The sequence below is a fragment of the Aspergillus tubingensis genome (assembly GCF_013340325.1).
Source record: "Aspergillus tubingensis WU-2223L DNA, scaffold_8, whole genome shotgun sequence".
In the NCBI taxonomy this organism is placed as follows: domain Eukaryota; kingdom Fungi; phylum Ascomycota; class Eurotiomycetes; order Eurotiales; family Aspergillaceae; genus Aspergillus; species Aspergillus tubingensis.
This window is the reverse complement of record NW_023336282.1, coordinates 4143075-4169874: the sequence shown is the minus strand read 5'-3', so window position 1 is coordinate 4169874 and position 26800 is coordinate 4143075. Positions and strand designations below refer to the sequence as shown.

Below are 26800 nucleotides of genomic sequence, written 5' to 3'. Positions count from 1 at the left end.
GCGTGCGCGGCGCGTCCATTACTTGCTATAATCTACTATCCCGACAAGTAATTACCACCTCCGTAGATTCTCCGCCCTTGCATTCCTCCCACTGTGGACACCACCGTGCACATCTCCATTGACCTCGAATTCATATTCCAAAATACCCATAGACATGACCTCTACCAATACACCAAACTAATACCTTCCTACACCCAACCCAAAAGATACCCCAATCTCAAATCACAAAATGTCATCCACGCCCTCCACACCGCGCACGACGCGCACCGCGTCTCGCGCAAACTCCCCCAACGCCGCCGCCAACGACGACAACATGATGCTTACTCCCGGACGAAAAATCAAAGCCATGATGGCAGCCTTCGACAGCGACTCCGAATCAGAAAATGACGTACAAGCACAACGGAAACCCGATCGATCTACCACTACGCTAAGCAATGCGTTGAAACACAGCACTATCTCCACACAGCCTACGAACCCAGCCGATTCGGACGACGACGACTCGGAAGATGATGAGGATATTGTCATGCCGAAGGGGCGCATGGCTGCGCGGTTACAGGGCCAGGCTCAGAATCAGTCTGAGGGGCAGACGGCCTTTGAACGGGTTTCGAAGACGTTGCGGACGGAGAAGGAAGATGATGATGATGTGGTTATGGATGATGAGGACGAGGACGAGGATGATCTTCCTACGGCTGGACCGAGGAGGAGAGGGAGGAATACTGCTGATTTGGATCCGGAGGTAGAGATGGATCGGGCGCCGTCTCCGGCGCGCTCGGAGTCGCCTTTGTTTGTCTCTGATGAGGATGAAGCAGGGTCGGGTAATGAGGAAGAGGCGCAGCCGAAGGCTAATTCTCGGTTCCTGGCGTTAGTTGCTCAGAAGCGCAAGGAGAGGGAGGAGAAGGAGAAGGCCGAGGCTGAGAAGAGAGCGGCGAGAGCCAAGCAACAGGAACAATTCAGTTCGGAGATTCTGTCTGGTAGTGAGAGTGAGGGTGAGAATGGATCCGGACGGAAGATGACGCAGCAGGCGTCGCGTCCTGCTAGAAAGGCGAGCAAGAAGGCTCTGGAGGAGATGAATCGCGAGACGCAACGGATGAGTCGTAATATGCAGCTGGCGCATCAGGCTCAGACGAAGAAGAAGATTACGAAAGAGAGCTTTTTCGCTCGGTTTAATGCGGTCAAGTCTGATGAGCGGACTGCGCCTGGGGCGCCGGGGGAGAACTCGTCCACGACTGCTGATTCGTTGAACTCGTCTGATGCTGAGGCGCAGAAGGAAAAGGAGACTCCGCGTACTTCGCCTGTCCTTGGACCGGTCGAGAAGGAAGCCGGCGAGGGTTTGGGTAAAGAGGCGGAGACTGAGTTCCGTCCGTTGGAGGATATTCTTGAGAATCCACGTCCGCAGCCTGAGCAACCTGTTGTAGCGAGGATGGAGATCGATGAAGCGCATATAACACAGCCGGGAAAGACGCCTTCCAAGAAGGAGAGAAAGGAATTAACGGGCCCACCTGTTCGCGTGCGTCTCACGCGCGAGGAGGTCGCCCGGCAACAGAAGGACGATTCGGACAGTGAGCTTGAGATTGTCACCTCCCCGGCCAAGTGTCGACGTATTGCGGCGTTCGAGAATGTCCCCGCCAGAAAGGCCCAGGAACCGGCGTCTATGATGAAGCTGAAAGCTCTGGCGCATATTACGTCTCCTACACGCAAATCCGCCATGCACCCTGCCCAATTGTCCGCCACGGTACTGTTGAAGGCGAAGCAACAAGCTGCAAGGGAAAGGCAGCAGAGAATCGAGGAACTGAAGGCTAAGGGTATCCATATCGAGACAGCCGAAGAACGCGCCGCCATGGAGGACGAGCTCGAAAATCTCGTTGAGAAGGCCCGGAAAGAGGCTGAAGATATCGCCAAGATAGAACGAAAAGCGGCCAAGGGTGGAGATGAAGACGACGAGGATTGGGACTACTCTGGTTCTGAGGAAGAAGCCGAGGAGGATGAGGATGAGGAAGAGGACGAAGATAAGCCTGCTGGTGAAGACGGACTTGTCGATTCTGAAGCAGGCGAAGGCGATGAATCAGAAGATGACCAGACGGAAACCATGTCGGTCGATGAGAACGATGCGCCAACGCAGAGGCGAAAGCGGCCTACCAGAGTTGTCCTCGACGACGAAGACGATGAAGATGAGGAAACCGATCCAAAGACGCCTGCGAAATCCATCGTTACGCCTACTACACGTTCCGTTGAGCGGCCACAACTTCCGACACAGAGCTCCAGCAACCTGATGAGTCTAACGCAGGCCTTTGCCGGCACAATCTCTGGCAGCCACCAGGATAATGCGCAAAGTGGTTCTACGATTCCTTATTCTGCTCCTGACCCAGATCCTATGGCTGAAGACCGTGAACCATCCGACTCGCAGACGATTATCAGAGACAGTCAAGAGCCAAGAAAGGGGTCTGTCGATCTGCTGGCGGGCTACGCACAGTCTGATTCACGAATCTCCGAGTCTCCTGCTCCGCGATCGACCCAGCTCTCCGAAATGCCAGATCCTACTCAGGATGCCGGGTTTGTCTTCTCGCCCTTCGACCCCAACAAGCGATTCCTCGGAACCCCCCAGTCGACCATCGATACCGTTGTCATCAACCGCGACAACCAAGATGGATCGCCAGCCCCAGCCCGCAGAATGAAGCAGCTCAAGCGCGGACGGACAGCCGACCTCTCCATGATCGAAGAGCAAGAAGAAAACGACAACGAGGGCGACTTTGAAATCGACGCCAGTGCATTCGACGTAATGAAGAAGGCAACCAAGAAGCCCGCCGTGCCCTTCGACCGCAAGAAGAGCAAAGCCAAGGAAATCGTCGAAGAAGCAGCCGAAGAGTCCGACGACGAATACGCCGGTCTAGGAGGCGCCAGCGACGAAGATGACGACGAAGCCGAGAACGCCTACGATAGACAAATGATCAACGACAACAGTGGCGAGACCGTCGACGAAAAACAGCTGGCAGCCCTGAATGCGTAAGCTTTCCCCAAACCCAGCCATATACCCCTTTAGAAACTTACAATGGCGCACCAGTCTCCACCAACGCACCAACGACGAAAAGCAAGTCGCCAAACTGCTCAAAGACATCACCACAGGAGCTCTCCGCCGCCGTCGCAACGCCGACGACGAATTCGACCTCGACGACTCAGACGACGAGCTCCTCGCCCGCCGGCGCGAGAAACAGCGCGAGTTCGCACGCATGCGCAAAGCCCTCCTGGCCGACGAGAAGATCGGCGAGATCGCCGAAAACCCAAAGAAAGCGGCATTCTTCCGCGCCGTCGAAGACCGCGATGATGACGACGATGATGTGGGATTCGACTTCCTCGACGAACCGCAGGAATCCACCCAAACGGATGATCCATCCTCGCAAGACAACAACAACACCACACCCCAACCTAACGACACCGTCACCAACAACCGCAAACGCCCCCTCGACCACACCACCGACCCATCCGACCCCCAATCCCTCCCACCCCGTCCCCCACCACACCTCCGCCGCACGAAACCCGTCTCCGCCATGTCCAAAAAACCCGCAACATTAGCAGAAATCCGGGAAACACTATCCTTCCTCACGGAAACACACGATTACGACTCCTTCCACGAGGACGCATCCATCGACATGGACGATATGGACATGGACATGGACATGGAAAACGACACAGACGAAGACGGCGACGATCCCCTCTCCACCGCAGCCCACCAACAAGACGGCGCCCAAGAACCCCAGCCAAAGGACCAACAGCAACAACAACAACAACAACCCCTTCCCCCGTCCCAACGCCAACACCCGCGCCGCACCCGCGGCCCCGTCGTCGACCGCCTCGCCCTCCTCCGCCAAGCATCCTCCAACTCAGCCAACACCAACTCCTCCACCACTACCAATTCCAGCGGAGCAGGAGCCACAGCACCCGGCGGAAACAGAATGGCATTCCACTCCGGCAGTTCCGGCGCGGCAGAACTTTCTGGCTTCGCGCGGCCCCCGCCACTCGTTCGGAGAACTACGGCTTCGTCTACGGGGTCTTCTACCTCTATTGGAAGTATGTCGTCTAGGACATCGAAGGGTACCGGTTCGTCGTCTTCGACGAGTAAATCGGGTAATGTTTCTTCTTCTGGAAAGGGAGGGGGGAAGAGTGGAGCGGTCAATTATTATACTGCTGCTAGGGAGAGGGAACGGGAGAGGCAGTTGAGGGTGCAGGAGAGGGGAGGGAGAGAGGGGAATATGAAGGCATTGGTGGAGAAACATGCGAGGAATCGGTTGGGGGCGTTGGGGAGGGGGCAGTGGGAATAGTTTTGTATTTAGCCTTTTGAGTTTGGTCTGAGGGAAGAGAAGGGGAGGGAGGGTATATGTGATGATCAATGGTTGTTTTTTTAGTTGCTTTGGAGGAGTTACGGGCATCAGAAGCTTGGGTGGTGTTATGGTTTGATTTAAATTGTCAAAGTACATAACTGAATCCTAACTATGTGCTTTTATATGCATGAGATTGAGTGTTCATTATCAAGCAGCATATTATCAACTGGTATATGACCCGAAAGATAACCACGTCGAAGTGAAAGGACTTTTGGTGCATCTACTACCAAGGTATACACATATACCATATACCTGTCCATCACTATTCATAGAGTAGCGCTAGTCCAACTACCCAATTCTCGCAGATGTACCACCCAGCGACGGATACATGATCTACCGTCACTGACGGCGGGATTGCTTTGCATCGGCGCGGATGACTGTGTGGGTTGTTGTCGGACAGCGGCGGTGGCAGCCTCTGTTTGTCGCCAACTGATGTCCAGCGAAGGGTTGACGCAAGCAGGCCGAGAGGTAGGCCCTAACTTGATTGTAGACATGCGTCGCAGAGCTTGCCGAATACGGTTTAGTTCCGACGATCGTATACGGAGAACGTTTGAATGATTCAGGACTCGGCAGAATCCCATCCTCACCGCCCATTAGCTGATGGCGAAATCGTCCATAGAACGGATCAGCTGTTCTAGCCCTGCGGCCCGAAACTGCGGCCCGGAATGTCCTGCAGCAGCCGGCACATGATGCACCACATAGTCGGCGGACAGAGAAGTAACATCGGTTGCCGTCCAGAGATTGCTCTTCAAGAGCCGCAGAACAGCGGTCACCTTGGGCGGCACCAGCGTTGGGTCCGGTTTGGTAGCTTCCAAGATAAGCTCAATCGTCCGCAAAAATGCCGTACACATGCGCCCCCATCCCAGGCTCAGGTGCCACAGCCCGACCACGCAAGCCTCTAGGACAAAGCTCCACTTAAAGTCCATAGGTCGTAATTGAGAGATGGCATGCATGCCGCCCACGAGGAAGTAATGTAGCATCACGATGGGAACAGATTTGAGTCCGTGGGATGCTTGGAACAAGAGAACGAGGGATCCAAGTGTATCCAGGGATTGCAACTTGATCGATTCTGGGTCGAAATCTGGATAATGAGGATGATTGCTTGTCGGGTCGGCATTTAAACTGAAAATTTGGCACAACGCCACGACCGTCGCCTGATAGTACATGCTGCAGTCGGTCGTTAGTAAGGCACCGAGCGACAATCTATGCTCTAACTCACTGAAGTGTAAGAATATTCGGCGCAGGATTTTCATCTGGCAAAAGGACGGATGGTAAGCTTGCCCGCCACTCCTGTAGTCTCTGATAGGTCTGACGGCCGTACTCCCAATCGTCTTGGGTGAGCTTGACGTCCGGAAACTTTAACGCGAAACTGGCAGTCTCATTGACAATTGCGACCAGTTTGTTGCGGAAGCACAGGGCCGTGTGATGAAAAGGCCGAAAAACCGGGGTTTGAAAAGGGTAGGGCTTCCATTCTTCGTCTTCATCCAACACCGCGGCCTCTTCTTGCGAGAAGCTCGCAGCAGGCGGTTCATCCCAAACCGGTGTCTTTCGATAAACTTGTGCCGCGAGTCTGTTGTGCTTCATCAGTCAGGGCCCAAGCATACATGGAGGGTCGCCACTTACGCCTGCACATCGAAAACGCCACAAGCAACGAACTTATGACACCGGGATAACGAGTCGACTTCGGACTCTACATCAGTAGCAAAGTAAGGGGCCGACTCGCGGTGAAGCCCCAGCTGCCGACTGAGCTGGGCGCCATGCATGATGTAGCGGGTCCCCAAGCGGTCAATGCCAAAGGTGCAACAAAGCAGGCCGATCATGATGCTGGACTGGGCCGTGGGAAGGCCAGTATCATCCTTTTCTGACTGCCACAGATGCTGCAGGGCAGAGTACAACTTCTTGCCCAGAGCCTTCTCCTCCCGCCGATCAGTGATGCGCCCCAAATGGTAGGAAGAGCTCTATCGAGAAACGTTAGTGGTTGACGTTCAGTACTTGACATCAGACTGCAGTGGCGTTTACACAGCCGAAAAATAAGAGCGTGTGGACGAGCAGCGACGAGCAAAACCGCTTACTCCCGCTCTCCAGGTCGCGGATGAACATCTCCTGGTCGACTAGGCGCCATGTTGGGTTCTCCCAGGCAAAGAAGAGGCTGAGAAGGTGGCTGGCTGTGGTGTTATCGACAAGGTCGGTCCAGGATTGAATGTTGCTGACCTGTACTAGAGGGGTCTCAGTGAGAGGATGAGAAGTGCTGTTTGGTTTAGTGGCCAATGTTATGTGCATGCGGTTTAAAGAAATCCCCGGTTTTGGCCGCGGTGAGAGTTGAGGATCCGCTATGGATCTGGCAGCTAGCAGCGCCGCAAAGACATCTGGAGATGCTTGGAAGTGTCTCTGCGGGGAGGTGGCAACCGGTCAGTATGGCAATGCTCTGAATACTCTGGAGAGGCGAAGTGGCAACATCGAAGGCACTACGCACATTAAGAATGTCCTCAATGGAAGAAGCCCCCGTCCGCTGCGTGTCGGTAATGATGTCGCTCAGAAGCGATTCGTAGGCGACGACCTTGTTGCGAACGGATTCGAGCTCCAATTGTTGTCGCTCGCGCTTAGAACCGGCATAATTGCAGACGAGATCCAGACGACGACATTGGCGACAAACGGGTTTACGACCATCACACTTGGTCTTTCTGGCGCGACAGGCGACACAGGCGCGTGGCGTCCGTTGCTGGTTGGCCTTGACGGAAGGCGGCGCCAGCCGAGGGATGGCAATCTTCAAGTTACGGTTGGCGGACGGGGCGGAATCGAGAGTAGGCTGGGATGGTGAGAGGTCGTCAGACGCGCTGCTGGCATCAGAAGAACCCTGCATATCCAACTGAGCTGGTTGGAGAGGGAGAACGAGCAGGGGACGAGCAGACGGAAGAAGAGAGAAAGAGAAAACAGAAACAGAAGCGCCGCAACAAGGAAGAAGGCAACTAGGAGCCCTGCTAGTTGCCCAATGCGGCAATAGCCACTCCGTCACTGGCTGATTCAGCTCGGCGCGCCAAGCCGGAAGTCTCCCCGAGCAATGATTTGCTGTTATTTTCAATTCGAATTGTTCTGGATTCTTCGATTTGCCACTGTCAGCAACATCTGATAAGAAGTTTAACCATAGTTTATAGCCCAGGATACTTCTGCCACCGAGGCTTGTACACTAGCTTGCCATGCTACATTATTTGAGTTCTTTACAACAGACCGATTATATCTTGATCTAAGTAAAACCACTAATATGCGATAACGTCACTAGTGTGGAATTTTTTACTCCTTAAAATTTGGGTCGAGACCCTTTTGTCCGGTACCTAATCTTTGGACCTATCAATCAAGGCAGAAATGGATCCTAGCTAATCCCGCGGGTTTGATTCAAACCCCGATTCAGATATTGTCAGGTACCAAAGTTTACGCTCTAATTTCTTTGCATAAGGAATCCCATAACTACTTATGCCCAGTTGCTCACTCACAGAGAATTATTTCGAAATAAGCATCCCCACTGTGGTGGAGAGGGGGTGGAATGTGAACCTCAGATACTGACTCGTGGGTACAATGCAGCGGTGGCATCATCGTAGCTCCCACATGAACTCGAGGGGTAAATATATCTGATTATTGTTGCCTGGCCGGTGTGCAAGGACCAAGGGGTCCAACCCCTCGGGTTTGATCTGATTTTGGTTTGATTTTCAAACCAAAAGGAGGGGCTGAAAATCCGGGGTAAATCCAGGCCATGACTAACAAACAAACCAGACTAATTCTGCAGCCAGCCACTTCCGTCTTTGTACAACTACGGGTGTATACATTCACCCAATAGATGCATGCATGAACAAGGATAGTATACTACGAACAAAGAAAAAAGAATAGTATAACAATCAAATCATAACATCATCATTGTATATGCAAGGGGCTGCAATGCTAGATAAAAGAACACTAATTCCGGCCAATCAATCAATTCCTCCGCAGAAAGTGATCAAGCCAGCTTCGCCTCACGACCCGACCTTCAACCATCAATACAACCAATCAGCTCTATATACAATATACATCGGGTTCAATCGTGAAGGCGATAAGGAAAAAGAAAGGATGTAAGGAAAAGGTATAAGGCCAAAGCTTACACAGAAGCAAAGAGCTCGTCAAACTGCTCCAGCGCGATCTTAGTCGCATCAACGCCATACAGCTCCTTCTGAACATCGGCATCCGCCCACTTGTCGGGCACAGGGCCCTTACCCTGGCGGAGGGCAGCGAACTGGCGATCACGCTCCTCCTTGGCAGCACCTTCACCCAGGTGAAGAGCACGGCCGGAAGCGGCAGCCAGCTCGACGATAGCGTAGGCTCGGTCCTTGCGCACCTTCTCGTAGACCTTGAGGGCCTTGTGGATGGAAGCCGGGGTGGTATCGGGGAGCTTGGAGAGGACAGCACCGATGACACCACCGTCCTCGATGGCCTGGGCGGCACCCTGTGCGAGATGGGGCAGGGTAGGGTGGCAGGCATCGCCGACAAGGGCGACGGTCTCGTGCACCCAGGTGGGGAGGGGCTCGTGGACACGCAGCTTCCACTCGCAGACTTCACCCTCGGGGACGTAGTTCAGCATACGCTGGACCATGGGGCAGAAGTCGCCGAAAACGCCCAGCATGACGGACTTGTCACCGCGGGTGGTGTAGGTGGCATTGGTGGCGGCGGCGAAGTGGGTGTCAGGCTGGGTGGTGGAGAGGTTGTAGATGGTGTTGTTAGAGACGGGGTAGGCGATGATATGACGCTTCTCGCCGATCCAGCGAGTCACGCGGTTGCCGTTCATGAGTTCCAAGAGCTCAGGGTCGTCCTTGATCTGGTCCTTGTGGATCATGATACGGTAGGCGGCCTGGTGGGTGTCCTTGACGCCGGCCTTGATGCCGAGGAGGTCGAGCATGGCCACGCGGGACTGGGACTTGATGCCATCACAGGCGAGGAGGACATCGGCCTCAACGCGGTAGGCCTGCTCGGGGTGGTCGCGGGGGGTAGCGGTGAAGGAGGACTTAGGACCGAAGGTGGTGTCGCTGGCGGTAGTGGCGAAGTGGAAGCGGATCTGGTCCGGGTGCTGCAGGCAACCTTGGTACAGGTGGCCGGCGAGGGAAGACCGGTGGCCAACCATGTGGGGGTATCCGTAGGTGTCGTGGATGTATTCCAGTGGGACGTGGGCCAACTCCGAGTCCGAGGCACCGACTGTTCGGTTTTATTAGCGTTGAGCTCGGTGTTTCACATAAAACAATGTAGATCTTCCATTCTCGGGGATAATGCAACACATACCTCTAACGCTAGTGGAAGTAATGTTAACAGCCTCGGCCTCAATGGGCTTCCAGACACCCAGGCGATCCAGCACGCGGGCCATGTTCGGGGCCAGTTGGATACCAGCTCCAACAAAGCCCAGGTCGTGTGCATTCTCATAAACATCGATGTGCTTGAAGCCTTCCTTGGCCAGGGCCAAGGCGCAGGTCAGGCCACCCATGCCTATACAACAAGAGTCCTATTAGTATCTTCCCGTACTCTCTATATCAAACCCTAATATAGGGCGGCAGAAAAAAAAAGGATGTACATACCTGCACCCAGAATGGCAATCTTAAGGTCTTGCGGAGTTTGCGCCATGATGATAGTGTAGTATGTAAAGAAAGGAGAATCAGAGAGGAGAGGTGTCTATGAGAAACAAAATGAAAATACTTTGAAGCTGAACAGAGCAAGAAAAAGTAGAGAGAACTGGAGGATTAAATAGAGAACTCTGACCGGCAATCGGAAATGGCACGGCGGGAATAATCTTACCCGCGGGGGGGAGTGGCCTCCCCACGTCCCACAATCATCCATGATTTCATTGCTGGAGGGAACGAAGCGGGAGGCGAAACTCTGTGCTTTCCCCCCGGAAAGTCTCCCTCTCACACACCACTCACTCACACATTATGTCAAGTACTCTCCAGTTGGATGACGGTTTGCCTTTGCCAAGTCTGGCGGCTCGCTTCTCCACATCGGCAGTCAAACCCCGTGGGGCGAATCAATTTACATCCGGGGCAAGGCAAAGGCAATGAGAGGCTGTGGAATGCGGCTTACGTACGCTTTTGGAGAGAGGGGAAAAGTAGGGTTGCCTCGGAGGGGAATCGGCGGATGAATGGATGGGGGATAAGAGAATATTGGGGAATGTACTATGATGTGTGGAAGGATAGTAATGTGGGAGGTAATATTGGATAATAGTAGTAGTAGTAGTAGTAGTAGTAGTAGTAGTAGTAGTAGTAGTAGTAGTAGTAGTAGTAGTAGTATTGAAGTCAACTGAAAATATTCTTGATTAGGTATCATTATCAATTACACTAATTACATCTTCTATAGTATATGGTACTAGTAAGTAGCCTCAACACCATCGCATCCAAAAAAGGCAATGCAATGCAATTCCATCACCCGTTCATAGGACCAAGGAAAAATAGAAAAAGAAAGAATAGTCGAGACTTCTTACACGTTGTTACCCACTGCTCCAAGGACCTCACCCACTGCCTCACCAACCTTAGGGAGTCCCAAGTCCCCAACCAAGTCTGCAACGTCAGGAGCCAACTGGATCACCAGCTTGCTGCCACCATCGCCAACCACAGTGAGCAACTTTTCGGTGGGCTGACCCAAATCCGAAACCAAGTCACCCGCATCTTTGCCGACCGTTGAGACGACCTTGCCTACGCTGTCGCCAAGGCCAGTCAATCCCAGTGCCTTAAACACCTCGGCCACGGGCTTGCTGAGCTTGATGATAAGGTCCTTGGCGTCCTCGCCGGTAACCACCAAGATGCAGTCAATCACCGGTGCCAGCTTCTCAACGAGCCCGTTGGGGTTTTTGGCGTAAGGGTTGTAGTCCCAGTTCTGACGACGCTTCAGGCTGCTGCCAACAGCACCCAGCAGGTCGCCAACGGGCTCGCCCAATGCGTTCAGGCCAATGCTGTCGAAGAGGCCCTTAACGTCCTGGTCCAGTTGAATCAAGAGGTAGCCAGTGTCCTTGCCGGTGACGACCAGAAGCTGCTCGACGGGAGCACCCAGATCCTTAACCAGCTCGCCAATGCTGCCGGCGTCCTTGATGATCTTGCCCACAGGCTTAGCAAGGCCGGTCAGGCCCAGGCTGGAAAGAAGGTCCGCAACGGGCTGGCTGAGCTGGACAAGCAGTTGTTCGGTGCCATCACCAACAACGGTCAGAAGGTGATCAGCCTGAACGCCCAGATCCTGGAGCAGGTGGCCGGTACCGTGGCAGTGGCCGTTTTCACAGCCGGGGGTCTGCGAGGGAGATCCAGCGGGGACCGAAGAGCTGGGAGTACCCCAAGGAGATGACGGGCTAGGGCTGCCAGGGTAGCCAGAGTTGGCCGGTCCTGAGGGGCCAGAAGGACCAGCAGGGCCACTAGGGCTGGCGGGGCCAGAGGGTTGAGCAGCAGGTGTAGAAGGTCCAGCAGGCTGTCCAGCAGGACCGGTAGGACCAGCGGGAGCGGCAGGGCTAGGGGATTGGCCGGCAGGGCCGGTAGGAGCACCGGGGCCAGCGGGTTGGCCAGTCGGCTGACCAGCGGGAGCAGCAGGGGCAGTTGTAGTGCACTCCGGAGAGCCGGGGGAGGCAGTGACGGGAACGGTCGTTGTCAATGTAATCGTAGGCTGGGGCTGGTAGCCAGGCAGCGTTGGAACCTGGGAGGCAGGGTAGGTCGACACCTCGGAGGGTTGAGGTCCCGAGCCAGAGCCAGAGCCAGGGTAAGAGCCTGAGCCTGAACCGGGATAGGAGCCAGAACCGGTGCCGGGCGCAGAGCCGGAGCCAGTTCCAGGAGCAGGACCAGCACCAGAGCTAGGAGCAACGCCTGAGCCGGGGTAAGAACCAGAACCGGAGCCGGGGTAAGACCCAGATCCAGGAGCAGAGCCGGATCCCGAGCCAGGGTAGGAACCGGAGCCAGTGCTGGGAGCAGCTCCAGAGCCAGAGCCAGGGTAAGAGCCAGAGCCAGAGCCCGGGTAGGAGCCAGAGCCAGAGCCAGGAGCAGGACCTGAGCCAGATCCCGAACCCGAGCCAGGATAGGAGCCAGCACCGGGGGCAGAGCCAGAGCCAGAGCCGGGGTAAGAACCCGATCCTGGAGCAGAGCCGGAGCCGGAGCCGGGGTAAGGTCCAGAGCCAGAGCCAGAGCTAGAACCGCCATTAGGCTGGCAGGTACATTCGCCGTCGCGAGCATGAAGCTGGCCGACGGGGCTCGCGAAGGAGCAAGCGGCCAAAGTGAGGGCCGTTAGGATCGAAGCCTTCATATTGAAACACAAGCGAAGGAATGGAACTAAACGACAACAAAAGGAGCGGTGGTCGTGAAGCGAGGGAAGCAAACAAGGAAAGAGTGAAGGGAGAAGGCGGAGGGATTAGGATTAAGATTAAAGAGAGACTTGCTTGACCTGCGAGAGAAGAGAGAGGGATGGAGAGAGCAGCAGTAGGGCATATTTATATGCGAGTGATGAGTACCTACACTCACGGCTCAATGTGAGGCGATTTCTCCTTTTCGCTCGCATTCCCCACGAACTGAGATTACAGATTACCCCCTCTCCACCCCCCGTGTTCCTTGTGCCAAGCTCGCATTATCCAACATTATTGTCTTTGGTGGCTCACCGGCTGCAAGCTCAGTGGTACCTGACAGTGTATGATCCGGAGGATCGACAAGCGTGGACGGCACTTGTGCGTGATCCGTGAATGTCAAGGAAGAGGGATCCACTGGGCTGCCAGACCCATCGAGTTGATAGTGGGACCCTAATTTTTGGATCGACCTGGCTGAATAGGCTAGACTCGAGTCGTGTCGTGCACGCAATGCAATCGGGCTGCATCCGTAAGTGCCGGTGGCAGGAGCACCATCAAGAAACTATGTTGTTTAGCATCGTTGTAGCAAACAAGTTTCAGGGGAGGGGGGAGAGGCATAAGGCAACTGTTACCAAAATGGGAGAAGGGGGGGCAAAGAGTGAAGCATTGTGCATTATTACCTCGGTTGATGGTGTTGATGTCGGGTTGATGCCTATTCTACACTACTATTGTGAACATACCCTATCCTGGCCTACAAGACATGGCTAACCCGGTCTTTTCGCCTTCAGCTAGCAAGACTACCTTCATTGTGGCTGCATAGTGGACGCCGCAGCTGAAACCCGACCATAGAGCAGTCGCCATACTCAAAGTACAAATTGTGATTAACAACCCAAAGTACTGAAAAATCAGAACGTGGCCAAGAGGGCGAGAGTGACAGGCAAAAGTGTTCGTGTCTGGACCGAAGGGATCGACAAGGCGCTTAATGCAAGCGTGCAGCAAACTATCGAAGTGGCGCCTCGAGCAGCTTCAACCGCGCACGAGCAACGAATTAACTTCCGTTCTACTGTTCTTCGGGCAGCTTAATTGTCAATTTCCGATCCTCCGAAAACCAGGTTCGGTAGGTCATCGTTGCTTTTTTTTTGACCCTTTTTCTGTTCCGCTTCTTTTTCTTCTTACACGCAGTTTCTATTTGCTAAGGTAAATGTTGATTTTGCAGGGCACCCCTGAGCGGAGTTTCCTCTGCCCGAAATTCAAGTTCATATGTAAGATGTCAAATCAAGTTCAAATTAGATGAAGGTATGCGAAAATAAAAAATAATAAGCGTGGAAAATTCTTATCCCTCTTTGTCCCACATTAGAAATGCAATCCCAGAGCGACTCCCAGGAATGATCGCAGGAACGAGACTAAGCTCGGAATCCATCCGGCCGACGACGAAGAATCAGAAGGCGGAGGATGATGACCTCCAGGACCACCAGGCCGGCCACCCCAATAGCTCTGACCTTCGCTTTCGGGCTTCGTTGCATCGCGACACTGCGGATGGTTATAGTCTTCTACAGTTCCCATCGGCCAGATGGGCACCACGCAGATCTCGTGGTCGGCGCACCCACTGCATTGCTTCCACGTTGTCCAGGCCAAGTACTCCATCAGATCCTGGAAAAGTCCAATCAGCGTGTTGTAGTTCGTCTCCTGCCAGCCCTGGACCATCGTCTCACATATCCTACGAGTGACTGCATGCACGGCCGTCGCCGCCACCCCAGCATCACCATCAGCACCGAACGCGCCGCCCGGAATGAACTGCATGGAGCAGCGCTCAGCCTCTTCTTCTCCATCGCGATCCCCGTAGTCAACAAACGGACCCAGCACCTTCTCAATCTTCGCGTGGATATCCTCCACCGTGGACAGCTGGCCCGATGCAAAATAGCGGATGTCATGCGCGTACCGCTCCACCACCATATCCGTGATAGTCTGCCAGTTGAATGTTGCCTCCTTGGCCTCATGTTGCAGCACCAGCTCATTCAGTGCTTCCCTGATAGGGCCCAGCTGCTGTGACGTAAACTGCGTCAACCGGGGCAACGTGAACGTCTCATTGACCGAATGGAACAGGTCCAGTCCATACGTATACGCCGACACAAAGTTGTCATAGTTCAGTGTCACCCGGTTACCTCCAATCCCATCATACCGCGCAGCAATCGCCTTGAGCCACAATGCTCCACCTCCAGGACCACCTTTCTTCTTCTTGTCATCCTTTCCACCACCGCCGGGTCCCCCAAACGGGTAACTCGGCTTCGTCCGCGTCACCCTGACCTCCTTCAAGTCCCTAGCAAAATCACACAGAATGATCTCAAACCCAGCCTCCATGCGCAACAAGCCATCCACTCGATCATCCCATTCCTCTTTCGCCATGCGACAGAACATGTTCGCGCGTTCGCGATCCCCCATCATCTCTTTCTCGCCTACTTCATCCCGGAATAGGACCCGATCCTCGAAATCAAGCGTCCCGTTATGTGTCTTTCCAGCTGACATGCCATCGGCGTAAAGCAGTCGCAAATCCTTAGCAGCGACGTAGGTATGTAACCAGCCAGAACTTTTCTCCTCTTCTGTTTCTTCATCGCGCTTCCTCAACTCCTTCCTCTTCTTATCATCGTCGTCTTCACCCGGATGGGGTCCCATATGCGCCCTCGCGAACACCATCGCATGTTCCGGCTCGAAGGCAAGCCACTCCGTGCCGTTGATAGGGTCGGGAATCGAGGTACCGTGGTAGAACTGCGTGCCGGCGGGAACGCTGGCAAGGAATAATGACATGCCGTTGTGTTGGAGGGAGGAGCCCCATTGTCGCATGGAGGAATGGATGGAGTTGAAGATGTGGTTGGCATTTTGTGTTGTTGATGGTGATGTTGCTGTGGCGGTGGTGGTGCTAGCGGCCCATAAAAGGGACGATAGCAGGAGGGGTTTAACACCCATGCTGTATACAGAGGTAGGTGTTTGGTATTGGTGTAGATGGAAAGCGGAACCGGAGCCACGAAGCAGAAAAAAAACCAAATTTTATCTTATCAGGGGGTGCGGGCAGATTTAATACTCATGGCTCCATCGCAAAGATAATATTAGGCACCGGTGATGGGGCTGAATCAGGATAAACTACGTAGATAGGTAGATAGATAGGAGGCGATAATATAGAGAGTCCCGCAGTAAGGGGCCGCGTCAGCCAACAGAGGCAGCGACTAGCGGTGGGTTTTTGGGTTAGTTAGCCCAGTGAGTTGAGTGGTAGGGTGGATGACGAGTCACACACACGGCGGTTAAGATGCTGTTAAGGAATGCTGCTACTTGCTGCGAGGGGGATGTGTGCGAGTGGGATGGGCAGCCAATGGTGATTTAGTATCTAGACAGATGGGCAAGAAAGCTCGGGGGTAAGACAGCAGCAGCGCATGTGAGAGGGAGTTTGTTATCGAGAAAGCATCTCCGATAGCAATTCCGACTGGCAGTGGCAGTGGCAACCGGGAAGTGAAAAAGGCTTGGTGTTCGGCAGATTGTGGATCTGGTTTGCAAGTCAAATCAATCAAATCAGCCTTACCAAATACGGTTGCCTAGAAGCGAGGAGTTACGTAGTACTAGACTCCCGTCTGGTCTGTTCTCTAGAAAGTTGTAATAAGATAAAACCGTTTATAAGCACTAATATTATTTATTCCGTATTTATTCTACAGATATAAAGTGGTGAGTGAGAAATGTAAGACCTTAAACCATCATATAATTGTATCTTAATATAAATCTTATTCTTAAATTTTCCATTCCGTTCCTCGGAGTATCTGTCGGATATTATTCTGCCGGTCGGGTTTGTCGGATATATCCTCTGGAATAAGCAACCTACGCCGAGAGTTCTGAGGTGAGCCAGCTTCGAGTTACCGAACGGTGGACTATGGGAAGCTTGGGTCGGGTAAGGGTTTAGAAGGTGGCTTGGGCTGTTCGCCTTAAGGAACCATAGTTGAGCGTCACTCGGACTTAAGTTATATCTATCGCCCGAGGGCGTGGTTATCGGCAAGGCAAGGTACAGTTTCCATTGCAAGTCTTAACTCCGAGTCATTGTTCAACCTTGCTCGGAATATATACACAAGCCACAAGTACACAGCCAGAACGGGCTAAACATGATGAGACTACTTATCCACAACCAGTGAGCTCTATGGTTTGAAGGACATTACTATCCAGTACTGTTACTACTATAATTATAATAGACCTATAGTATGAGTATCAAGTAGCGCACCTCCCTCTTTTGAGTATGAAGATATTCCATCTTGAAGCTATATCCCTCGTGCTAAGCACTCCGTACTTGAGCTTCAACATTAGGATCATGTATGCTTGTAGTTGCAGAGCATAACAACAGGTGAAGATGACCGGATGCCATCTTGTGCACCTTAACTATGTTGTGCTTGACGCTTGGACCCTGTCTTTCACCTGCGGGGCCTGTTATGGTCATCCTGGTGTGGGGAAGCAAGTAAGCAATGGTCCATTCTTAATGTGATCTGTCCTGCTCAAAACTGCCTGCAGTTGCACTTACAACAATGCTTCGGTCCATATGTTACTCTCTCTACTTTCGGGTTAAATGCTCTCTTGGAGAAGCGCTCAGCAATATACTATGGAGTAAGCTATATTGAGCTATATGATTCTATCTCTAACTATTCAGTTGTAGATGCAATTAGTAATCGATCAGAACTTAGGTCTTCTGGAATCTATGACCAGGCCAATTTCAAGAAGCGAGTGTGCCTTTCCTCAATCGGTCATCTTGAAGAATGAGTGGAGTATTCGGTAATTGTAGCACTTTGCTGAGTAGTACTAGTATATGCGTAGGATGGAGAAGCTGCCTCGGAGACGCCTGAGGCACAGAGCCTCGTGCTGCCCGACCACGAAACGGACCAAAGTTCCCCTTACTTTGTCCACCTCGCGCCTCTCGGTCGGCTTCCTCACCAAGATTGCATCTCTCACCCATCCACTGAAGCCTACACTCATGTAATGGACACGAACGCACTTGTCGACCTTATCCATGAGGTGCAGGGACAGATCTGGGTTGATAAGGTGAACGAGACCTACAGACTGGGTCGTCTCTGTCCGTGGGTGTCTACATTCCATCCCGACAAACTTCCTTGTAACCTCGAGGGTACATTCCACCATGGCGCATACAATGCCGGCCTGAAAATGGTCTTCAGCGACAACACTACCTGGATGGTTCGTTTCCCTCGCGTGGGGAAAATCTGCGACAACTACACCGATGAGAAAGTGGCGATGGAGGTGACGGCCCTGGGCCTCATCCGCGACATGACTGCCATCCCCGTCCCGAGAGTCCGCGCGTGGGGTCCCGCTGCCAGCAACCCACTTTGTCTCGGTCCGTTTATTATAATGGATTTTATTGACGGTGTGAGCCTTAGTGATCTCCTGCGGGATCATAATGCCGAGCGCCCCAGCCGCATTATGAGGGAGGACATCAGCGACCATGATGTTGAAATTATCTATAGACAGATGGCGGGGATCATGCTTCAGCTTTTCAAGGTTGATTTTGACCAAATCGGCAGTCTGCCTCCGCCGGCACTGACTGGAGCCCATTGCTCTAATTCACTGTCACGGCCGCTAACAATCAAGGCACACAACATCCTACAGAATGGAGGAGTGAACACTTTCAGTACATACACATTCATCCAGTGAGTTCATGCTAGTTCGACTAATCTATGATTCCAAGGTGACCGAACCAAGGGGTTTGCGACAACGACAGAATATTTCCAGTACGTTATCAGTCAGGACTGGGAACAGCTTGTTCACCAACCAAATTCAGTCTGTGGCCAATACGATGCCCAGAACAAGTATGTAGCCTTTAAGGCACTAAGTTCCTTAATACCAGACTTAATCCATCCGAGATATGACCATGGCCAATTCAAGTTGATATGCGACGATCTCGGTCTTGCCAATTTGATTGTCCGCAGTAAGGATGATCTTACTGTTGTTGGAGTAGTAGACCTCGAGTGGTCCTACATAGGACCCGCGCAGCTGTTTGGCTCGGCACCCTGGTGGCTTCTCCAAGACAGACCTGTTAATAGCGCCTGGGACTACAATGGTCAAGAGCCACCCGAGGTCGCTGCAAGGTACTTCAAGTACCTAGATAAGTTCACACAGATTTTAGAGGAAGAAGAGGCAAGGACTCCAGGTCACGAAGAGAGAGAACTTTCGAGCCTCGTCAAGTGGTCGCAAGAATCCGGAGCTATGTGGCTCCACATAATCCTTTCCTCCGGCTTCAACGACCACCGCAGTTTTCCTTTTACGAAGCTTCGACAGCATTTTGGAGCCGATGGCTGGGCAAAGCGAGAGAAAGAATTTGACTGTGCAGAAGAACTGGAGCCATTCGCATCGCGAAAGATGGGAGAATTGGACAAGTATGACGAAGACCTAGAGCAGGTCGAGGAGAACAAATCTCTCATGGACAGCGGGAGAATGACCAAGGAAGAATTCATTCTCGCCGCAGCAGCAATAATAGAACCTCGCAGCTCCTCATCATCTGTAGTGAACGACGAAGCATCAAATGATAAGGGCCTACTACATGTAGTAGTTATTTAGCTTGGCTTGCAGGTTACGAGATTGAGGATGGCCAGAGGAATGGGGTGAACTGATCTCAGTGGATACGCCAAGGTCTTCAGCGGCAACCAGTATCCTAGGAAGATATGCCCTGTTTCGACCTTAACACCGGCGTCTTAATGGAATTGCAGGAAACCATACTCCGGAGAAGCACTATGCAGGTCCGGAAAGCCAAACCCATTAGTTGAGAGCCTCGGTTAAAGAGCACAGAGACATCTCTTTGCTACCCTACCGGCAGAAGAAACAAATGAATAGCGTATGCAGACTTTGAGATATCTTCATAGCTGCTTGAAATGGCAGAGAGTATCTGCATATGATATGATACAGAATTCACGATTCAGGGTGATGCTTCTGAAGGGACACCAAACCGCACTATATTGCGCGACTTTTTCTTATATCAAGGATTTCGGAATGCACCGGCGAATCAACAGTCCAATGAACGAAGGTATGGAGGTCTGACATGTGGAGATGGTGCTGATATTAGCGTCGCCCTAAAAGGCAGATCAATCCAGATGTAACATCGGGGCCAGACATCCGAGACATCACACTGGGTCAGCCCAATCTAACCAGCTCCTCCAGACCAATGTTTAACGTCTGGGGTAAACAGGAATTACGACTCCGAAAGCCCCTCACCCGGAGGCTTAGACACATGGGTATAACTCCATGACTCATGTGCTTCATGTGCAGGCGATTGACCGTGTCGTTAATGAGTACTGGAGACACTCTGTCACTTCAAATAAATATCTATATATATCTACATAGGCCTAACCCTCTCATACAGGAAAGAAAACACCGTGTAACAAGAGATATATAATATCAAATGAAGCCATGAGCGAGGATCAACCGATGTAAGAAAGACGTCTTCTAAAGTACCGACGATTATGGAGGTCACTGCTATAATGGCCATTGTCTCGAAAAACCGTCTCGTTCTGCTGATCGGTCGCGAGCGAGGTCTGGAATTGTCTTGATTTTCTAGCGTCATGTTGTCATCTATAAAGAATTCCGCGTCAGTGATGTGTGCTGTCTGTCATGCTGTGGGATGTTAATCAATTGAATTTGTTCTGAGTTAATCTGCTGCACAGGTGGGATGCTATTGATTTCGATGATGATACCCAACTTACTGGTAGATTCTAGAGGTAGTCGAGAGCGTGAATAAGAATGAATGATTGTTCCTGGAAGAGGAGGAAGAAGTTGCGCAGGAGGACTAAGAGACTCTCTGGTACAAAGTAGAGTTGGGCGACTCTTATAAATATCATATGGGGGTCTGACAGTGGAGGTCTCCACCTTCCGCCGATCCAGGGCCATGCAAATTTCTCACCAGAGGGGCCGCTCTAGCCACTTAACGTTGAATACAAAGGGCACCTGGTTAGGTCAGCTTAGCTTTTTGGAATCCTTGATATTAAATATAATCCACCCAAAGTACGATTATGGCAGAAAAGGCACGGCTAACCAAGGGCTAATATTGCTGTTACCAGGAAGACTACTAGAGATACGGAAGTTCTCACGTTATGATTGAGGACTAAGGATTTCAGTAGTCATGCACTGTTTGGTTGATACAATTGCACAATTCTCAGTTCCATACCATTATACTAGTTGGCTGTCTTTACTGGTATGGTTGCAAAGTATTTAAAACATGTGTAACGTGGAGCATCTCTTATAATGGTGAAAGGAACACCGCATTAGACTCCGTCTTGTCATATTTACCCTACTTTGAATTAAGTTCATCGCGAAGTCCACTCAGTCATCAGCTATGCAGAACAAAAGTATAGTCGTAGTTGTCAGCTAGCTCAGCCTCTCAACCAAGGATCTTGTAAAAGCTCCTTGGCTGTTGCTCTTTCCTCGGGCAGCCAAGTAAGAGTCTTTCGCATGAACCGTAGAAAGCCAGACTTATCACTGAGTCGAGATTCTAACCGTTCCATTGTCCGGTCATGCGGTATAGGCGCAAGGCCCAGCCACTTTCCTAGATAGCAGGCATCAGCAGGGAGCAAAAGGGACAAGAATAACCGGTAAATTGCAATGTCAGCTGGTAGATACTGCTTACCATCAGAGTCCCAAAAGTCGCTTCTCCTTTTCTGGTTCCTTCTTAGAAATTCGGGGGGAGGCGGTCCTATTGCAGCAATAATTTGTGCTAGATGTGCAGCATCATATAGATCACCATCTTCATCTCGTGCTGTGAAAAGATTTCTCGACTCTAGAAGATCCCAGGCCTGCAGTCCATTTCAGTTATCACAAAGCTGTCACAAAGTGCCATGCTGGCTAGGAGGAACTGTGACCTACCGTAAGACCTACACTCCAGATATCGACAGGGTAACTCCAACCTATATAGAGCAATGTCTCAGGTGCCCGATACTCCAGCGGCATGATATCACCGCCGTGGGGCCCTGGGCCAATCCGTGTCTCACCAAAGTCAGACAACAACATTGGACCTACTTGAGGACGCATCAGGCGTGATAGATAGATGGTCCGAGTGGGAGAGACCGGCTTGCGAGGTACTGGTGACACAAGTTCTTCATGTTCCAGTGCACTCAGCGACTGGTTATCATAGGCTCCAAGGAGCAGATTTCCAGGATGTATATCTATCATGGGGTTATTTAGTTCACTCTTTTAAAAGCTTGCTTGCTCGAAGGAAAGAAGAATATACCAGTGTGAACAACCTGTCCTTGCATATGGAGAAAGTCCACCGCCTGTAGAAGCTCGGTAATGGCACCTTTCACCAGATTCTCATCAAACCCACCCGGTAGGAACACTACCTGCATGTCACGCAGACTCATCTGCGCGGCCTCGAAGATAAGGACTATATGTGTCCCATCTGGACTGGAAACAGTGAAGGAATCTAATAACTTGCGAATGTTGTATCGTCCCTGGTGTGAGCTTGTTTGTAGCTGTTGCTTCGCATGATCATAGAATGGGAGTTCGCGGTGAACCGAAGAAGTATGCACATAGAATTTCAATGCGACATATTGGCCGTTTCTATGCAAGTTAGTCTAATGGTAAAAAAACGTTTTAGTCTTTCGAACATACATCAAATCGCGGGACAGCCAAATAGTTGATGAGGAGCCAAAGCCCAGTTTTGCCACTGTTTGGTATCGGTTCTGGAATATTTCACCCAGTCGAACGGGATAGAATCGGTGTGCTTTGTAGTCAGGTAACTCTTCCTCTTCCACCTTTTGATCAGACTGGATAATGTCGAAGCCACTAGTCGGGAACTTCTGTGCATTCTGAGATATTCTTGACGTTAACGATGGGATGTTAGAACCCATCGAGGAGGATTTCATTGACGATGGTGATGATGATATCGCTCTCCGAAGAAACACACTTGATCCAGGGATAGATACAAACATTGATGAATGTTGTTGTGCGCAGTATACGGTACGGTGGAAAAGAAAACAAGCAGTAGAATTTCTCCTCATAGTCGACACTGATGAAAACATGGCTACTTAGCAGAAGGCATCTGTTTCTGTAGATGAGCAAGTGAATTCTGGTGGGTGACGCTGCAGGTCTGACCTTCGGTCATTGCGGTGTCATGCCAAGGCCTCTGTGTTGTATTCCGACGCACCCTAACTTTACTACAGGTTTCCTGGTTCATGCCAGGCTTGACTCTTCATATACTATCTGATAGTGACTTCTAGTTTACTCTTGTCACCGGACAGGTGGGGTAGGGACCAAGACAGACCCCCAGAACATGATCTAGCCTCAAGCCGCTAGTCCTGCAATCGAGTGTCAACCTTTCTGAAAACTTATCGGGATTATTCTAGTACTTTAGCTATATATATACGTTACGATATGTCGAGAAATACAGCTCGTTCGTCCATTCAACCTAGTATAAAAGGTGCGAGGTAATAGTCCTATGAATTGTTTACCATAATAGCGTGAGGGAGATTCGTATGTTGAATGACAACAACCGGAAAGAAGCACCTATATACAAATAGTAGACGGACCAAGCTAATTCTCCTGCGCCAGGAGAAATCTACCAACAACTATAGCCCGAGCAACCATGTCAGTTCTACCCAACAATATACAAAGCGAAGGGTATGCAACTCACTTTTACGAAACTCCTCGGGCTTCTCCTGAACGATCCAATGGCCGCAGTCGATATCCACGATCTCAGATGACGGAAAGAAGGAATTTATCAGCGGCAGTGCTGATTCAGGGATAAAGTTGCTCTGAAGAGCTCTCAGAAAGAGCACGCGACCATTGAATTGTCTAATGGCTTCACTCTCCTCATCTACAAGATAAGGAAATTCGCCAAGAGGTCTTATGGCTGTGCTCAAGGTTTCGACGGGCACTCGTAGTTGGAGGAAAGGTGTTTCTGGCTTCTTTTGTAGATTGCTAATGAGCCAAGCCCGTATGGCGGGAGACTGTATAATCCTCTTTTAGCCTTATCGTCGAAAGCTACAGAACCAACACAATCACAAAGCACAACATCTTACCTTTTCATATTGAGTCAAGATCCTATCAGCTTGCGAATAGTCTGTGATCCGTTCGTCTCCCAATCTTGCCAGTCCTTCCAGATACCGAGCAAAGTCTGACTCCAATGGCAGGCGGATTGGGCAATTGTCGATGGCCACTACGTCCTTGACTAGGGTCGGAGACTCTAGAGATAGGGTTAACGCTGTTTTGGCGCCCCTGAGGATCCATGTGTTAGACATAATAATATATTGTACGAAAGAGTGAGCGCTGAGTGAGTACAGTTGATGCATACATGGAATGGCCAATGACAGTCGGCGATCGAAGTTGGTGTTTTTCAATGAAGTATTTTACATCCAGTGCCATCTCCATATAGTCGTGTTTTGGATGATGACCGGATTCCCCGTGGTTCCGCATATCCTGGCTGGATGTTCAGATTGCTCCTCCAAGTACGTCGCTATTAGGGTCACCCAGAGAAGGAATGGTACATACCAGAGCATACACAGGCCGGGAGAGATCTTTAGCGAGTACTCTGTTGAGATTGTTAGGGCGCACCTAGACAGAACAAAAGCGGAAATACTTCCCTGCTAACATGTCTGTTTTCACGCTTTGAGCCTAGAAACCCATGCAGGAAAAGAATTGGGGTGGTTGGAGTAGAATCATGGCTTGTCGAAGCGTTGCTGGTAGGTGGTCGATGGAGTTCATAAGCTAATGGGATTCGTCGTGCCGCGGTATGCAAATGCCGGCAGAGATGTCTTGAGTGCAACATTGAGGGGAATATGGTCTTAACTGGTTAAAATGAACAGTAAGGAGTGTCGCTTTCATTAATTACAGAATGTAATCAACGAATCTATCGCTAGGAATAGTTAGTCAACGAGTCCGTTACTTGCCTCGTTATTCCGGAGAGATTTGCCAGAATGTTCAGGGAAATTGACGCGCCGATCCCTTATACATACATGTAATATTACGTTGCTTCTGGTAACGCCATTGTTTCGGCAGCAGAATCCGAAGATCTCGGGCCCTCCGTCTCGTCACTGTTTGTAATCAGGACAAGCAAGTTGTATATTATTGCTGTGTTACATAGTATCACCCTTGTTCTTCTGGTTTTTATTAAGCAGGGCAAGACCTAATTATGTCGGTACTGGTGTGGGCTTTTAATAGTATGGGTCACTTCATTATCGGAACCGAGTTATGTACTTCACGCCCTTTCGGTGACGACCCCCTTCGTTTTGAGACCCACACGCAAGCAACCCTTATAATGAAGGGCTCATGACTGAGCGCCCTCCAACTTTACGGGAATGCAGCATTTACATCGTTTCAACATTACTTTTATTGTTTATATGCAAAATGCGTCGGTCGGCCCGGCAGGACTCTTCCGTGCTTCCCGAAGAGCTTGAACTAAGATCTCATACTGGCATCTATGACACCGAGCAACCGGCAGATGGGCCCGGAGTCAGCCAGGCCTTCCCCGAAGGTGGTCGAGAGGCATGGATGTGCCTCTTGGGATCCTTTTTGCTGATGTTTCCGTCATTTGGATTTGAAGCAGCAGGTACGTCAAATATGTCATGACCTCATTCACATGAAGACCCAAGTTACTACGAACAGCTGACTTGAATACCTAGTTGGCACTGTCCAGGACTACATTAGCGAGCACCAGCTTGCCGAATACAGCATCCGCGATGTTGGATGGATCACCGCAATTTTCGTGTTTCTGACTCTATTTCTTGGAGTCCAGGTCGGACCACTGTTCGATCGATACGGCCCTCGAGTCTTATTAACATGCGGATCCGCAGCCAGCTTCACCTCCTATATGCTACTAGCTGAGTGTACAAAATACTGGCACTTCATTCTGTGCCTTTCCATTCTCGGAGGGATCGCTTCAGCCATTGTCTCAACAGTCTCAATTTCAGTCCTGAGCCACTGGTTCCACCGTCGACGCGCCCTAGCATCAGGCATATGTATGGGCGGATCATCAGCTGGAGGTGCTACCATCCCAGTAATTCTACGGACCCTGTTCTCAAAATACGGTTGGACGTGGTCTATCCGCGTTATCGCCTTTATAGCTCTGGGATGCTACGCAGCAGCAATCATCCTGGTCAAAGGCCGCCTACCAGCTAGCAGCAACAGCAAAGCGACAATCGACTTCCGGGCCTTCCGATCTCCTCGACTTTGTTTCTTGACTGTGGCAGTCTTTTCCTTCGAATTCATCATCTTCGGCTGCGCGGCACTATTACCAACATACGTCCGCTTTGCTGGTTTCCCAACAGATGTGCAGTTCTACTCGCTCACAGTCCTGAACTGCTTTGGCTTAGTAGGAAGAGTCCTTCCCGGATTTGCGGCCGACAAGATCGGCCGTTTCAACATCCTACTCTGTCTAGTGCTGCTCACGTTTATCATAATGGCAACGGTCTGGCTACCTGTTGGCTCTCACGATGTGAAGACCCTATACACCGTGGTGGCTATCTTTGGATTTGGCTCTGGGGGTTGGATCTCCCTTGCTCCTGTATGTGCTGGCCAGCTCTGCAGAACTGAAGAGTATGGTCGGTTTTACGGTACCCTGTACTCTGTGGCTTCGTTCGGGGTTTTATTGACTGTCCCCGTCGGAGGTGACTTGTTGCAATCGACCACACCTCAGGTCCTTATCGGGTTTTACTCGGCCGTGCTCTTGGTCGGGCTTGTTGGTCTGATATTGTCTCGATGGGCTCTGCTGGACTGGAAGTGGAGATGGAAGGTTAAAGTATAATTCCTCCAAGAAGGAGTAGTTTCATGATCTTGTCTGCCAAACTGCTTAGTTCGTGAAAGAGTCATAGTCTAAGTACTTCAAGAGTTATGGTAGTAAATATAGATGAATTATCCTTTTTCCTGCTCTTTCAGCCCTCTGATGAAGAACATCCCTACTCTTATAGTTGGAAGTCACATGACCGACTCGATAACATGATGTTATCAAATACCGATACAGCTCCTTCCTGCTCAGGCCGATCATCTCCAATTCAACATTCTCTTTCATCTTTGTTCTTCCAGATTGAATTAACGAACAAATAATCGATATAAATCATATACACCATATTACACCGCATCCTGCATAACTCACAGTCAAATAAGACAA

At 51.2% G+C, this 26800-nt stretch overlaps 9 protein-coding genes across 9 annotated transcripts; 3 read left to right on the top strand and 6 right to left on the bottom strand.

The window, feature by feature from the left end:
• Positions 1-229: 229 nt before the first annotated feature.
• Positions 230-4313, top strand: AtWU_07672 (uncharacterized protein; the record flags this gene model as incomplete). Its single annotated transcript, XM_035502781.1, has 2 exons — positions 230-3000; positions 3059-4313. 2 exons carry the CDS (start codon positions 230-232, stop codon positions 4311-4313), a joined length of 4026 nt encoding a protein of 1341 aa, XP_035358674.1.
• A 653-nt stretch (positions 4314-4966) lies between these two features.
• On the bottom strand, positions 4967-7233 carry AtWU_07671 (putative C6 transcription factor; the record flags this gene model as incomplete). The annotated part of the gene is made up of 5 exons (XM_035502780.1): positions 4967-5540; positions 5593-5943; positions 5997-6331; positions 6393-6761; positions 6847-7233. The coding sequence occupies 5 exons, from the start codon at positions 7231-7233 to the stop codon at positions 4967-4969; spliced, it is 2016 nt and encodes a 671-aa protein (XP_035358673.1).
• Positions 7234-8496: 1263 nt separating this feature from the next.
• Positions 8497-10004, bottom strand: AtWU_07670 (putative monooxygenase; the record flags this gene model as incomplete). Its single annotated transcript, XM_035502779.1, has 3 exons — positions 8497-9584; positions 9669-9869; positions 9959-10004. 3 exons carry the CDS (start codon positions 10002-10004, stop codon positions 8497-8499), a joined length of 1335 nt encoding a protein of 444 aa, XP_035358672.1.
• An 846-nt stretch (positions 10005-10850) lies between these two features.
• On the bottom strand, positions 10851-12647 carry AtWU_07669 (uncharacterized protein; the record flags this gene model as incomplete). Its single annotated transcript, XM_035502778.1, has 1 exon — positions 10851-12647. One exon carries the CDS (start codon positions 12645-12647, stop codon positions 10851-10853), a length of 1797 nt encoding a protein of 598 aa, XP_035358671.1.
• A 1387-nt stretch (positions 12648-14034) lies between these two features.
• Positions 14035-15642, bottom strand: AtWU_07668 (uncharacterized protein; the record flags this gene model as incomplete). Its single annotated transcript, XM_035502777.1, has 1 exon — positions 14035-15642. The coding sequence occupies one exon, from the start codon at positions 15640-15642 to the stop codon at positions 14035-14037; it is 1608 nt and encodes a 535-aa protein (XP_035358670.1).
• A 2037-nt stretch (positions 15643-17679) lies between these two features.
• AtWU_07667 (phosphotransferase family protein) lies at positions 17680-19269 on the top strand (the record flags this gene model as incomplete). Its single annotated transcript, XM_035502776.1, has 2 exons — positions 17680-18343; positions 18401-19269. 2 exons carry the CDS (start codon positions 17680-17682, stop codon positions 19267-19269), a joined length of 1533 nt encoding a protein of 510 aa, XP_035358669.1.
• Positions 19270-21074: 1805 nt separating this feature from the next.
• AtWU_07666 (kinase-like protein) lies at positions 21075-22547 on the bottom strand (the record flags this gene model as incomplete). The annotated part of the gene is made up of 5 exons (XM_035502775.1): positions 21075-21247; positions 21329-21494; positions 21565-21863; positions 21929-22257; positions 22309-22547. The coding sequence occupies 5 exons, from the start codon at positions 22545-22547 to the stop codon at positions 21075-21077; spliced, it is 1206 nt and encodes a 401-aa protein (XP_035358668.1).
• Positions 22548-23264: 717 nt separating this feature from the next.
• On the bottom strand, positions 23265-24288 carry AtWU_07665 (alpha/beta-hydrolase; the record flags this gene model as incomplete). The annotated part of the gene is made up of 5 exons (XM_035502774.1): positions 23265-23645; positions 23718-23913; positions 23990-24114; positions 24187-24226; positions 24275-24288. 5 exons carry the CDS (start codon positions 24286-24288, stop codon positions 23265-23267), a joined length of 756 nt encoding a protein of 251 aa, XP_035358667.1.
• Positions 24289-25041: 753 nt separating this feature from the next.
• Positions 25042-26437, top strand: AtWU_07664 (putative MFS monocarboxylate transporter; the record flags this gene model as incomplete). Its single annotated transcript, XM_035502773.1, has 2 exons — positions 25042-25243; positions 25317-26437. 2 exons carry the CDS (start codon positions 25042-25044, stop codon positions 26435-26437), a joined length of 1323 nt encoding a protein of 440 aa, XP_035358666.1.
• Between the last annotated feature and the right edge of the window lie 363 nt (positions 26438-26800).